The following is a 15623-nucleotide window of genomic DNA, read 5'->3' as shown; positions in this document are numbered from 1 at the left end:
ATTTCTTTTCCTTATTCATTAACCTTATTAAAACTCAAATAGTTATGAATGATTAGGGGAAACCCCCTTATTTAAAATTATGAAACACTCCTTAACAGGTATAAGTGTTTCTTTTCTGAAATTTATGTAAAAATATATGACAAGTTATATTATTACAAATAATAGAAATATTATTTCATTAAAAACAATATATGTTTTTCATCTACTAAAAAAATATGTCCATAATAATTTCCTTAATGCATAAACAGGAGATTTTATTATTACCGTGCATAATCTTAAAGATGAAGTTTCAAATAATCCAAGATCGATCAAGTATATTGGAGCCAAAGAAGATTTGTTTTACCTGGTAGATACTTCTATTTAAAAAATAAATAACCAAACAATTATGACACTTAGTAAACATAATTACATTAAAAAGACCATGTAATGTTTTGAAATCAACATAAAATCAAATCTTTTATCTCATGCAGAGTTATTTTAGTTCCTGTTTATATGGTACTGTCTGGATGTCAGGGCTACATATAATTATAATATAAAATTAGTACATTCTAAAATTAGCAGACTACAGGAAATGAAACACAACAAAGAAGTACATTACATTATTAAACAATCTCTTCCTCTAAACTAATACCGTTTATCTTTTCAACCCTACCTTGGATGTAAGGTCTCTATGGAAGACGTCGCGAGAATGAAGGTACTCCATTCCCCGGGCTATGTCCAAAGCCAGCTGCATCCTCACAATGAATGTCAACTCAACGTTCCTTGCTTGGATCAGCTGTTCTAGGCTTCCTCCATTGATAAACTAAAACAAAACATAAAGAATCAAATCCAACAGAACTTCAAAATGTACTGATTATTTGAATATAAAAAGAAATTTAAAAAATTAAACATTATGCCTGAGTATTGGTTTGGTGGTGAGCACTAGTATGTGTAGTATTATGAATAATCGGTATTTTCATGTTATAAAATTTCTCTGTGGAAAAAATGTCAGTCTTTAGAGTGGTTGGTATCTGAGATTGGAAACTTGGTTATTTATCATTTTCCATAAGCCAAAAACAAATAAAATCGTAAACCAGCCCAATCTGACTATGTAAGGAAATGTTTGAGGAGAGAATGGGTTAACCCCCAAAATAATTGTTATACTTAATTACTTTAAATAAAATTTGTTCAGTTTTTAAGAAATCTAAAAAAAGGAAACAATTTACTGTGTAGCATTTATCTGATGCCAATCAGATAGCAAGTTAGTGGAGTATTAATGCAGACATTACATCTATGTTATCCTTACAGAGATTTTCCTTACACAATAAACCAAACAAAACTGAAAATTTGAGTGTTTTGTCGCTTCTGATGGTTACCTAAACTAGCTTCACATATACCCAAATAATCTAACCAAGCGATACTACAAAATTGATTTGAACATTCACATTCAAATGCATATAAAATTAAGAAAACACTGCATAGAAGCTCCAAACTGAAAGAGTTGGCAGCTTGACAAAATTTGAATATTAATAAAAAAGCATCAACCTTTTGGTATTTGCAGGATAGTTCATAAATGTTAAGAACTGGCTGGTTTTTGTCTGGCGGTAATTTACACTAGGCTAACTACAATCATTTTCCAATAATTATAAAAAAAAACATAAGACATATTTTTTTCCTAATTCTGAGAGAAGTCAATGCCACTGTATAAGGAAATGAAACTGTCATCTGACTCTTCACATGGACATAGTTATCATTGACCTTGAGAATGATCTGTCCCTGGACTGTTTACCACTAATGTTTATAAACCAGTGATGTTATCTCTGAGTTGCTTGTTTGATACAAAAGATGTTGTCAAAGCTACATATCCTCTATCCTAAAAACTACCAGTTGATGTCTTCAAGAGAAAAAGAGGAATTAATTTTGTATTGGTAATTTACGTTTTGAAACTATTATGCTGACATGATAAAAATAAAATACATCTTCCAAACTTTTTGATATACCTAAACTTATACTGTTAGAACGTTTACTAGCAATCAATGACATTCAAGCAAGGAGTCTCTGATTGGCCTGATGTTTTACCTAAAACTGAGTCTGTCCCTGTTGCTACCTGTGCGATCGGTCAACTTTTGTTAGAACAGGTCTTTTTTTATTGTTAAATGTTTTTGTATTTTATTGAAATTTTGTTCATGCCGTATTGTGTTTACCTTTTGACTAGTCACTGGTATGAGTTTACATATACCAAAAAGTGTTGGAAGATATATTTTATTATTTATATACTTTTGAAGGTTAAAACCCTTTCATAACTATTCCTTAAAAATTACATAAAAATAATAGAAAAGTTGTAAGTTAAATGATAATGTAAAAAAATATATATTTTGAATGTTTGATCCCAAACACAAAATGAAGATAACATTACAGATCAAAACTCATGACTACAAAACCATTTTATTTGGGAAAACTTAGTCTTTTATAAAAATAAAATATACTCTTAACTAAAATTATTTTACTAGGCCTATTCAAATCTCTAGAAAAAATGCTGCAGTTTAAATAAGTTACTGAAAAAAACATTGAAAACATGTTTAGTATTATTAGGTTGTCTATAATAACTAATACTGCATAGTTAGCATAGACAGTACAGTAGCCAATTAACTTACATAATTGGGCACACAATGCTGAAACAACTGGTGGAAATAAAAAATTGCGTGCAAAGAATACATTTGAAGTATCAATTGAAAGACACAACGCAAAAGTAAAATATTTTTTTGTTTACCACTAGTTACTGAATGAACAATCAGTTGTTTATTTACAATTAACTAATTAATTAAAAGTATGTAATCCTTAGAAATATTACAGTATTTTTTAACCTGATTTGGTTTCAGGAAGTGACTTTGACATGTTCTATTAAGAATTACTCAGGTTAATTAACAGTCCAAGTTGTATAGTTTTAAAACAGGAAACTACTAAAGCACTGTAAAACATGCAACAAAACTACAGTACGTAGTTATCCCTAGTGCATTCATTACTTTGCTTTTCATTTTTGAAATGAAATGAAATGAAATGCTGTATGAAATATACCTTATCTACTATGAAATGTTTGTGCAAATTAAGCAACGTCTGTATTAATAAAGTTTGTCTGTCCACTGTTTTATTTTCAATGTTTTTGTAATAGCTTCACTAGGTTTCCCCTCTAAAATACTTGTAGCTTAGCCATTATTAACAACACCGCAATGATACTTACTTCCGTAAGTGCATGAAGCTGGCCTGCATGAACACAAACCCCCATAAACCTGCAAAATTGACATCATAAAACATTACATTCTTGCATAGTGAAGATTTCTCATAGACCACTAAAGACATTTGGCTTTCTCCACCATGGGAGCTAAGTTTCAGAATTAATTAACAAGGATTAACAGAGTAACTATTGAGTTTTGATGTTGTGCATTATGAATATAAAATAAATCTGAATAAACAAACATAATAAACATTGTGGACACATTAATTACTTCATTATTTACAAAAGTATTTTCCAACAATTCCTCTAGGGGTATAGAACTTAAAAACAGTTAAATCTTTTTTTTTTTAATTACAATTCTTTCAACTTTGGAAAATAAGGTATGTCAAGCTTATAGTATGGTACCAGCAACACCTAAATTGATAAAATTTGGAAAATAGTTTCAGTTTAAACTAGGCTACAGTAAAATAGGAATAAGTTTAATACCAAATATTTGAAAGGATAAACTAGTTATTACAGTTTCAGTTTAGGGAAAATACCAGTTACGTAATAAACCGTAAGGAAATCATCCAAGCAAGATCATTATATGTATCCTACATGTTTGCACACAACTACATACAAGATGAGATCACTAAAACATTTTATAAATTCCCCACGATATTTAGATCCTTGACAGTAAAAACTTTGACAATGAGTCTAATTTAATCCCCACTAGTGATCTTGTTATTGAGGTTCAACTACAACTTGATAAATTGCTAACAGCAATGTAAAAATTTATTTTTTGTAGATAGGCTATTTTTTTAGGTACCGGTATTTAAAACCATTTATCCAGTAAAAACAGTGCCATAAAACACAGCATGGGAAATACAGCGGATTGCAAAACCCAAAGTCAACTATGTTAATATTAGAACAGTAAAACAATCTTTGCGCAAGATAAAAGTGATAATACTAACATAGGAATTACAAAGACGATTTCGTCTATCAGTCCTATTGTTTACCAATAAAAGCTAATTTAGAAAAAGGGTAAATTGTGAAAAACAATCAATATTGGAACAGTAAAACAATCTTTACCCAAGATAAAAGTGGGAATACTACCCAAGATAAAAGTGGGAATACTACCCAAGATAAGAGTGGGAATGCTAACATCTTACTAATCAAGACGATTTTGACTAACAGTAATATTGGTTGCCAGTAAAAGCCAATTTGCAAAAAGTGTAAACAGCAAGAAAAAAAATTAATAATATTGGAACAGTAAAACATTCTTAACCCTAAAAAAAAATTAGGAACACAAATGGGGGTCCATGGTTCACGATGGGCAACATAAGGCCCTAGATTAAAATTGTTTTAAACAAATTTTTTAAACTATGCAAAAAACAACAAATTTACAATAGGGTCTACACAAAGCAAATTTAGTAACTAAATTTGTAAAAAACAACAGTTTTGTACATTCATTTTCAACATTTGCCAGGAGAGGACCTCCGAACACCTTTTTTTACTATCCTGTACCCTCCAGTCTCCCAGCCCTTAAATGGAAAAGTAAGATGGACGCCGATGTGAACACTAACATCCGAAATACCAAAACAATTTCGACTAACAGTCTTTTTGTTTACCAATAAAAGCTAATTTAGATATTAATTAGATCTAGGTCTAGTAGGTTCAATTGTGGAAAACAATCGTTATTGGAACGGTTACTGTTATTGGAACAGTAAAACAATCCTAACTCATGATTAAATTGGTAATACTGATACTATGATTTTGTATAGGTTAAATTAGTTGCCAGATGTTACGAACCCATTAATAAAACTCAACTTATAAGAGGTTAAATTGTAAAAAATAATCCTTTAATAATATTTTAACAGTAAAACAAAATAAAATATTACCACTATCATCCAGCTTATCAAGAAATTTCCTAACTAATGGTATGATTTGCCAATAAAACTTCATTTTGGAAGAGATTTTACTGTGGAAAGCACTAACTGGTTATTTTGGTTGCCATTAAAAACCCATTTAGAAAGAGGTTATTACAATAATTATTATAATAATTTTGGAACAGCAAATCAATCTTTACCCCAAGCTAAAATTATGACTACTAAAGTCCAACTTAACTAGTCAATTTTGACTAACAGTTAAATTACTAGCCAATAAACCCCGATTTAGGAAGAGGTTAAAATGTAGAAAACAAACATTTAATAATATTGGAACGGTAAAACATTATTTACCCAGGATAAAATATACTAGCATCTGACTAATCAAGATTTATGATTTATGATATTTGACTAACTGTTGTATTATTTTCCACTCAAAGCAGATTTAGAAAGAGGTTAAATTGTAGGAAACAATAATTTGATGCAAATAAGCCCTCTGTCCAGGCAAGGCTGTAGTACAGATGGTACAGACAGGGTCGCCAGGTGATTCATATACTGGTGACCATATGGCAAACCAGGTCAAGATCACCACAGGCCTTAGGATCCATCGATCCTCGTTTGTCAACCGTTCAAACAATGTTACTGTTATTGAAGATAAATTACACCTTTCTAATTAAAAATATTCTTCAACACTAATTTGTTGTCCATATAATGTGATCATTAAAATTATTTTTATGTTTGGTTGTAGTCTCTCTTCGTTTTTTTAAATTTTTTTTGTAAAACAGTTTGTACTCAGACGCGTTTAAGAAAGGAATTTTGATTTAGATAGAAAATCTGGATTAGTCTAGTGTAAGAATTTTGTTTACCACACAAACAATAAAAATAAAATAACATTTGAGAAAAATACTATTCTAATGACCTAACTTATAATTTCATATCCATTCCATGCCCAGAAAAAATTGTATTGTCTATTCTACATCCTACCATTAAAAGTGCAAATTAAACAACCCCCTAAGCCTAAACCTCTTTATATTGTGTTGAACTTTAATTTAAAATAATTTAAACGGCCACAGTTTATAAGTAACAAGATTTTTGAAGTGCATGTTGCTTTTAACTTTGCTATGCATGCCTAAGTTGATGTGCACACTGATTCTATAATTACATTTTACAAATAATATTCTGATTACCCAACCATGTCTGTGAGACATAAACGGTGTTAAAGATTTAAAAGTCATGCAAAGTATTAAAAATGTTGAAATACTCACCCTAAAATGTTTTTGTGATCCAGCTGTTTCATCAGCTGAACTTCTTTGAGCATGTTATGTCTGTTTGAACGGAGTTGATTCATCTTCAGAACCATAACTTTACCCGTAACTCTATGTGTAACCTGGAACAACCATAAACCATTTAACTTGTGAGTTGTGAGGAATCATTGCATAACCGGTTTTTATTTTAGTTCGCTGTACTTTCGTCCTAATATGGGGTTAGTCAATAAAAAGTAATCATCAATCAATATCAACATTGGTTTTCTTATTATTGAGACTAAAAACATAACTTTTCTCAATTTCTCTCCAAAACCATTTTGTAGGGCTAAGAAAACAAATAATTTAGGCTAGCCTATTGAAGTGTTTTGTACAATTATTGGCTACACAGAAAATTAAAAAGGACAATATTTAAACTTAAAATTTCCATTTTATTCCTATAAAGAATAAGTAAACTGTTGTAGTTTGCTCTTTTATGGATATATTATATTGATCAAACTTGGCAAATTTATTTACTTTATACTAAGCTTTTGACTAAAAAAACACTTTTTACCCTCCCTGTAGCAGCAAACCTAGGGACTCATTAAACCTAATGTTATTTAAATAGGATATATTTAAGTGAAAACCTTATCAGGCAATTGGAAATTGGCTTAGTCTGCAGCTTGCTGCTTAGCTTATTTTAGAGCTATTACTGTTTTTCTCTTTGTTATTTTTTAAATATTTTTTGTATTCTCTAAACAGGCCTAAGAGTAATTTTCAGTATGTATATATTGTGTCCGGTTGTTTACAGAGTTAGGGACGAAATCGATAATTTAAACAGAGTATAATAGGTTGGTTGGTCTGAAATACAATATATCTGGTGTTATATTTTTAAATGTTGTGGAATCTTAGATTTCCCTTTAAATTAAAAGGAAAATCTAAATTTCTTAAAATATATCTAGCCTATAATGTGTTGGTCAATTTCATATAAATTTTTTCTGACAAAGGCAGATTCAAGAGTACACCACATTACATAACATAAAAATAAAAATAGCCTATTTACATGGATGTTCAATATGTCATTATGATTGAAAAGAAAACATGTTAAAACTTTTATTGCTTTTGGATATTTTGTGAAAGTGACGGGTAAATGCAGTCATTTGCTTATAAAATATTTTTTAAACAGTTAGTCTCAGTTTTACGCTAAGAGGGACGAACAGGAAGAATTATTGCGTTTGAGATACAATTTACGAATATCCATTGGCCTTTATTGATTTTTAGAATAGTATAGGCCTAGGCCTTACTTCCTGACCATAATCTAAACTTGTACTTTTGTTTTTTCTCCTTTTAGACAAAGGCATTTTTAAATTGATAGAATTAATTTTAAGGGTCTTTTAATGCAGTTCGGTAATAGCATACATACAAATCTAGTAAAAAATTATAGCCTAATTCAAAAAATTGCATATGCATGACAATAACTGGTCTAAGTGGAAAAGACTACCTAAATGGTAAATACAGTTATCGTAAATGTAAAAACTGAACTAACAAGAGACATGCTACGACATAAAAAGTTGATAACATTTTTGAATCAATGCAAGCCATAAAAAACTGAATGATGTATGAAAAATCAACCCAGGAACTTTTTACTTGTGTTAAAAGTTTTTTAAAGTGTTTAACTATTAGCTAAAACAGTCATTGTAGGCCATTCTGTTCAACCGCTGGTATATCTAAATTTTAGGAAATACCACAGAAAAAATTCAGGCACTGGTGAAAAAAAATAATAATATAAAAAACCTGACAAAATGTAAATTGCCTTGAATTGTTTTTTCACAAATATTTTGCTAGCTGACGTTTGTAATAAAATGTAGCCTATTTTGTTGACTTCAATAAACAAATTATTATTATTATTTGTATTATTAATAGAAGACCCATGCTGCTCAAACAAATGTATTATTATTCTGAATATTGATTTAACTTTTCAAACAGAACTTGATACACATACAAGCGCTAATTGAGGGAAACCAGCGGAATAGCTATACAGTGCGGTAAAATGCAAAGAAGCAGTGAGAAAGCCCAGGCAGCGAGGAAGCATAACAATTTATTGGAGAGAATGAATGAGAGGGGAGCGTAACGTAGCCTGATCTCCATCTAGAATCTGCTACTTTCACTCTTGTTTTAACCAACTATAATAATACGGGAAAGTGCCGCAGTTCACACACACCAGGTGAAAGCAATAGGCCTAATTAAGATTATCTGAGGATGCAATGCCTCTTACACCTGCCCCAAACGCTACCGTTGTTAGTTGTTACATTCAAACAATATGATACAACGTGTGAAAGTGATCCGACGCAGTCAACCTTACACTAAACCTGTCCGATGGCTTTTTTCACTCTGTGTTTCACACTAACTTCCACAGATGATAAATGTAGTATGATTTGTGGAGAGAAAACAAACATCATAAACCAAATTCTGATACAGCTGTAGTCAAATTTAATTTATTGATTTCATTATAGAAATAAATTTTACTCACAAACGTTTTTGAAATCCGAATTGAAAGTTTGGTACTCTATAAATGTTTTCAAGACATTACACTTTTTAGGGTAAATCACTAGCATCATTCTGTTTATGTTATTCTTAAATATTAATATTATAATTAAGTTTGTATTAGTTAATACTGTAGGTATAAAGTTAAATATTTCTGTAGGCTTACATCTATCTCAATTCCAATATTTCAGTTATTATATTAAACACCATTTGAGAAAGAACAATTGTACTCTAGGCCTAAGTATAATAATCAAGTCTTAAAAAAAATAATTTATAAATAAAAATACTTTTTTCAAATCACCACGTTTTTAAACGCACAAAAAAGTACAAAATAATTTATTAACATGTAGATAGAATATATATTTTAAGATTTATAACAAAAAATGTGGTGCGCATCCAATAAGTTAGCTTATTTAAAATCATCATCACATATTGAACTATTATTATCTATTGCATGCACCCCACATTTTTAATTTTAAATCTTACAAGTATTAATTCTCTCCACATATTTATAAATTATTTTCTAACTTTTTTGTGCGTTTAAAAACGTGGTAATCCTTGTAACTTTAATGCTATTGAACATCATAGAACAGAACCAACTTGTTTAGCCTAATTGAAACAGCTGTTAAGATTCAATAATTCCATTTCTCATAAGGTTAACATGGGAAACTCCAGAGCCACTGGGGCGGAGCCCGAAAGGATTTTTGAAATAAGAATATGCCTATATGTTAATCGGGAATGTGAGCTATCATCATGCCAAATTTCAGCCCAATCCGACCAGTATTTTTCGCGTTCACTTGTCACAAACATACATCCATACATCCATCCATACATCCATACATCCAAACTTTCTCATTTATAATATTAGTAGGAAGTAGGATATGTTTCTGTTAGCACGATAACTCGAGCAAAAATGATCCGATTTTGTTTAAATTTGGTATAAACGTGTACATTTATTCAAACTAGTTCGCAAACCAGCATGATCGGACTATGGGAACTGGGGTTTATGGGGGGTTTTTATGGGGTTTTCCCATTTTTGACCCAAAAAATATAAAATTTTGTAATTTGTTTCCAAACCATTTTGTAGAGCTTAAAAAAACAAATATTAGTATATTGAACTGAGTAATATTAGAGTGCTGAGCTGATAAACGGGAGGACCGGGTTCGAATCCCTCCGATAGCACTATCTTTTGTCTAGGATTTTTTCATTATCAGCAAGTTTGGTTGGTTTGGTTAGGTTATGACCTTTAAAATTTATAATTAAAACATTATAAAATTGAATTTGAGCCATGTAGCCTATAGTTTTATTTTATGAACAGAACTAATTTTTCAATTAGTAAACCTTCAATACGGTAGTCAATCAGAAGCTTCCAAATGAAACTGTTGGCAAAATTAATCCTGAAAAACAAATCGTGCGTACTTTCTCTACAAGAGGGATGATACTGCATAACCTAACCTAACCTAACCTAACCTAACCAAACCTAACCTACCCTAACCAACCTAACCATCGTAACGTAACAAGCAACATGGCAGTGCTACAACAACCAATGAATAGGTTGGTACTGACAATTTTCCCAATTCCAAGCAAATTTCCCATACTAATTCTCCCAACTAATTACCTATTATTTCCCGTTAATTACCCTTTAACACATTAAACTACCCTTTCCCCCGCCTAATTTTCTGATAATAAAACACGTTAGATGTCTCCCCCACCCAAAACCCCGAATTCCCACCTGTCCCCTAGTGAGTTGGGGTTATTGCTGGGTAGTATCACATTGTCATCGCTTATTTGATGTCGGATCCAAAGAATTCTTGCATATTCGTGATTTCTTTAATAGGCTATTGAGTACCGTACCCACATGATGTGTTTTGGTAAAAAAAAATTTGTTTGGTAATTTTGTTAGTTTTTCCGCGTAATGGTAATTTTTCCACATTAGGCGTATTTCCGCGTTATGGTCGTTTTCCGCGGAAAAAGAACTAAATTTTCGGAATCAGCGTTGAATTTAGAGTATTGAAAAAAACTTAAAAAATTGTGTTCAAACAATAAAATGGATAGCCTATTAGGCCTAACTGATTTTTTTTTTAGCCTACATATTTGTATACAGGACTCAAAATACTACTAGGCCCACTGTAGTATGCAAAATATCATCAAAATCTAAGATGGTCAGGTTGAGAGCCTAGTTGATTTAACATGGAATGACCCGAAACTTTTCTAAACTAACATAACCTATGTCTAACTGTATGTGAGTAAATGTGGGGCGTAATCTAAAGTGCAGCCTATAAAGGCACTCATGTCTAACTTAGTTCAAGTCTGCTTGGTCTGCAGACAGCGAGAGATGTGAGAGATGTCAGCAAAAAGACGTATTTCACTCTTTTGAACAATTGATAGGAGGTTGTTGTTGAAATGGAGGCATTCCACTGAAGAGGATCTGTGAGAGCGAAGACACCCACTACTTTCACCTCCACTTATTGACTTCGGCCTAACTTAGTTTATTTTCCTGCCCGGGCGATAAATCAACCCTCTTGAGAGTTCAAAACTCCTGATACGATAATTCGAATTAATTTACCTTGGCCCACAAATTTTGAATTATCAAGAGTCTACTGTAGGTAGTAAATTTAATTAAAATCTGAGATAGTCAGGTTAAATTAAGTATAGCCTACAGTAGGCCTACCTGTTTTGATTTGAAATGGAACTACCCGGAACTTTTGTTAGGCCTGTGTTCTCATACTTAGGAATAATCAATATGGTTTGCGGAAAGAAAGGTCAACTATATAGACTCAGTAGGTATTTAAATTAATGACAAAAATTTATGAAAACATTAACTTAGGACTGTCTCCTCCTTTTATATGACATGACCAAGGCGTTTGGTTGCCTGGATCATGAAATACTTAAGACCAAGCTAATTAAAATTGGTAGGAAAAATCCCTGAACTGGATGTCATTTCTTAAAAACATATAGGCCTACTAAATTGTGAATATTTGAAACACCAGTGAGACGAATGTTATACAGATGTTTAAATAAAATGTCTCGGCTGTATCAACACAGGAGTCCCGCAAGGATCAAATCTCGGACCGGAGCTGTTCCTTCTTTATTATATTAATGATTTGCCAGAAGAAATCCAAGACAGGGAACTATTGATGTTCGCAGATGATGTGGGACAACTTACCTATGGAAAAGACTGTATGACCCAGTTATTAAGAAAACTCATGAAGGAAATAATAAGATGGTTAACTGGAGCACAAATAGGCCTAATAAAATGGCACTTAACAGTTCAAAAACCAGTCTAATTCAATTTTACAATTAGGAAAGAACCGGACTACTCACCACTTTTAAAAATGGGAGGTACTCACCAAATAGGTAAAAGAAAAGTCAGCTAGGCTAAATATCTAGGAATAACCATATCTGAAAATTTATCCTGGGAAAACCATGTCACAGACACTACCGTATAGCAAAATAATAGTTGTGTGCCATCTTATTTGTAGACTCCAAAACATTATTGACAAAGATCCTGATGCAAATTTATAACGGTTGCTTTCTGGTGCTTCGGTTGTATTCCGGTGTAATTGCCTATGGCATACCTAATAAGTAACTCCCAACTATGGGGAGGCAGCACTGAAGCACAAAGAATTTTTATACAGTACGGTAGCCTATTACAAAAACGAGCAGTAAGAACAAATTGTAAAATGAGAGGTCGAGACTCCTGTCGAGATATCTTCAAGGAACTTGGCATTTTAACCCTACCAGCAGTTTATATTCTTGAATGTGCCGTTACTGCTAAAGCCAAACCAGAATATTTCACCAACAGCAGTACCGTATAGTATTCATAACTACAACACCAGACGAGCCAGAGATCTACATGTACAGCAAATAAGAACAGCATTGGTTAAAAGGAGTCCCCTATCACAGGGGCATCAAAATTTACAATACCCTAGTTGACCTCAAAATTTAAAAAATGAAAATCAAAATGGCCTGAAGAAAAAATTAAAATCTACCTGGTAGAGAAGAAAATATATAGCCTAATGTAAAATAATTCCTTGAAGAATAATAATCCTAAATTCCTATTGACCACCTATTCCTATTGACCATAAGCTTATATAGTAACTTAGGGACTATATATTAAGTTAACTTGGGCCTCAGTTATTCTGTTATTTTGTGTGCCTGATATCATTTTACCTCCAGTTATCATCAAAAACTTCATTAAAACTTACACAAATTTTGTGGACACTAGAGAAAGTGTGTTTAGGTCAATGTTGTACATTCCCTACTGGAGTTTAAGTTAGGCATATCTTGCTTAAGTTAATATAATCATCTAGATGTTAGGTCTACTAAACATAGAGAACCAAAAATGAAACATCTTACCTTAAAAACTTCAGAGAAGAAACCAGAACCAATTTTTTCTAAAACAAAATCGTCCAGTCGGTTGAGACCAGATACTGCATTACGGAGTGCTCTGCATGATGACCCTGTAATCCTGGAATCTTTATCGGATCCGCTAACATCAGCCGCCATGACTGGAGGAACAGGAATGATGGGGGACATCACTACCGAATTATCCATCCCACCAGGCTCACTGGCCGTCTCATGAAACCCACTATCACGCAACATCACACTTTGCACTTATGTCACCGTTTCAGTTTCTATTATGTATGTCTCTGTACACCTAATACGATCCAAAAGTGTAGAATAGTACACAACCATGTCCTGGTTTGCTTCAATTGCAAACTTCATTAACTTAAAATTACACTTTTTTCTTCACCTGGGCTAACTTCAGTATTTGTAGATATTTGTCAACCAATCACCTTGACCTGTAAAAATTAAGAACATCAATTGGCTTAGTCATTCAATAAAATTAGGCAATCCATACTATGGCTACAACTTAGCCAATGCTTAAGTTTGACTAGTTGAAAGAAATAGCCCCTAGTGAAGCATAGAAAACGTACTACTATAACCCAGAATGCCAACCGCATGGTAAAAAGCATTAAGTGTTTTGAGAGAGCTTTGCCTGTCAATCCGTAGGCAGCGCCACCAGCGTTGCTATGCTATTGCATGGCAACGCTGGTGGCGCTGCCTACGGATTGACAGGCAAAGCTCTCTCAAACCGCTTAATGCTTTTTACCATGCGGTTGGCATTCTTGGTTATAGTAGTACGTTTTCTGTGACTGAAGTCACTTTTAACTTAGGTAGCCTATCTCATAGGCCAAGGCCTTAACTTAAGTTACTTTACCTGCATGGAAAAGGAGATTTACCGTAACCAAAAAACAACAACAAGATTAAGCCTAGATTATAAGAAAGAATTAGACGAGTAAGTTAGCAGAAGTATTGAATTTATTTATTTATTAACGGATAACTTAGGTGCACCATTTTTACAAGAAAATACAGTTAATCTTAACAGAATACAGAGTGTCTTTGCGACGAATCACAGGCCAGTAACTTAAAAGTAGCCTAGTGAAAAAACTGGAAACAAGATTTCAAGAACAAGGTCCCTTAACATTGACATAGCCTATTTATATTGGACCTAGTATCAGTACCTATAACATTATAGGTAACACAATGAAATTAAATGATATTTATTCGTCTATAGACATTATATAAATGCATGAGACACAGTCAAATTATATAAATACATGCTGGAAGAGGCACAAGTCAACTAATAATAATAGTAAACAATTAGTGTACAAGGTCTTAGGATACCCCTACACATCATGCAAATAAATAATGGTACAAAAGCAGATATAGACAGGTTGAAAAAGAGATTCAAGGCTGGAATTAGATAATCATATGTGGTTATGTTACTGGTTGTAAAGCATAAAAATCATCAATCTTATACAGGGGGTTTCTGACAAGCCATTCATAAATTGCATTCTTAAAACTATTGTAAGGGAGTTGAATTATTCCTGGCGATAGTTTATTCCACAACTTTCTACCCATAATAATATGGCTTCTTTTAATCTTTTCCAGTCTTGTAAAAGGAATGTCAAGGTTTCCTCTTTTCCTAGTGTCAAAGCAATGAAAATCACCCCTTAGACCAAAGGTTTCATGCAACTTAAATAGATAACAATGCATTATAGGCTAAATTTAAAGGTTTATCACAGTCAAAGCGTTAAAGTTAATAAATAATGGTTTACAATGTTCATTTTGATCTTTGTTGAATATAGTTCTGATAATCTCTTTTTGGGCAACAAGAACATCACTGATGTGGTAACTATTTCCCCAAAGGATTATCCCGTAACTTAGCTTAGAATTGACTGGACAAGTGCAAAATAAACATTTTTGAGATGATTTAGACAACAAACAACTGCTCTCTTAAGAGCCTAATAACTTATAATAGCCATTGCTAACTTATCTTTAGGGCATTCAATTCCAATTTTAGGATGGACAAAAGTTAAGTTACTACTTACCTATATCTAGGCCCTAGGCCTATTAATTATCAAGTAAGGGTAGTTTACACAGTTCTAAAAGATAACAAATTATTTAAATAACTCTGAACATGTTCTAAAAGCTATAATATAAACTTAGCCCTCCAAATTAGAAAATAAGTTAGGTTGGCTAAGTGAATATTTTCCACTTAGGAATTCCAAACTTGTAATAGATGTCCACACTTACCATTATATTTAACGTATCCAATATTGAAGAACACATATTTTTTTAACTGATGAGCCAAGCAAATAATTTAAATTAATAACACATCACATCCTCTGACATTGACATAACTGAACCAAGTAAAAACTTTCAATGGAAACACTAATCTCTACTATTCTCTGA

The 15623-nt window shown here is 32.2% G+C and overlaps 1 protein-coding gene across 1 annotated transcript in view; it reads right to left on the bottom strand.

Annotated features, from left to right (window-relative positions):
* The window catches only part of LOC128994745 (uncharacterized), a 32814-nt gene extending 17191 nt beyond the window's left edge, over positions 1-15623 (bottom strand). Inside the window, exons 1-5 of the mRNA XM_054419500.1 lie at positions 15465-15623; positions 13221-13666; positions 6342-6463; positions 3218-3266; positions 653-802 (exon numbers count right to left, since the gene is read on the bottom strand). Of these exons, the coding sequence (XP_054275475.1) occupies positions 653-802; positions 3218-3266; positions 6342-6463; positions 13221-13466 (567 nt within the window). The 5' untranslated portion in view covers positions 13467-13666; positions 15465-15623. The remainder of the gene's footprint in view (positions 1-652; positions 803-3217; positions 3267-6341; positions 6464-13220; positions 13667-15464) is intronic.

Source organism: Macrosteles quadrilineatus, unplaced genomic scaffold (genome assembly GCF_028750875.1).
Source record: "Macrosteles quadrilineatus isolate MER2022 unplaced genomic scaffold, UCM_ALF_1.0 Scaffold_5__1_contigs__length_97177068, whole genome shotgun sequence".
Classification (NCBI taxonomy): Eukaryota; Metazoa; Arthropoda; class Insecta; order Hemiptera; family Cicadellidae; genus Macrosteles; species Macrosteles quadrilineatus.
Note: the sequence above shows the minus strand (reverse complement) of the source record. Positions and strands in the feature narration are given on the sequence as shown.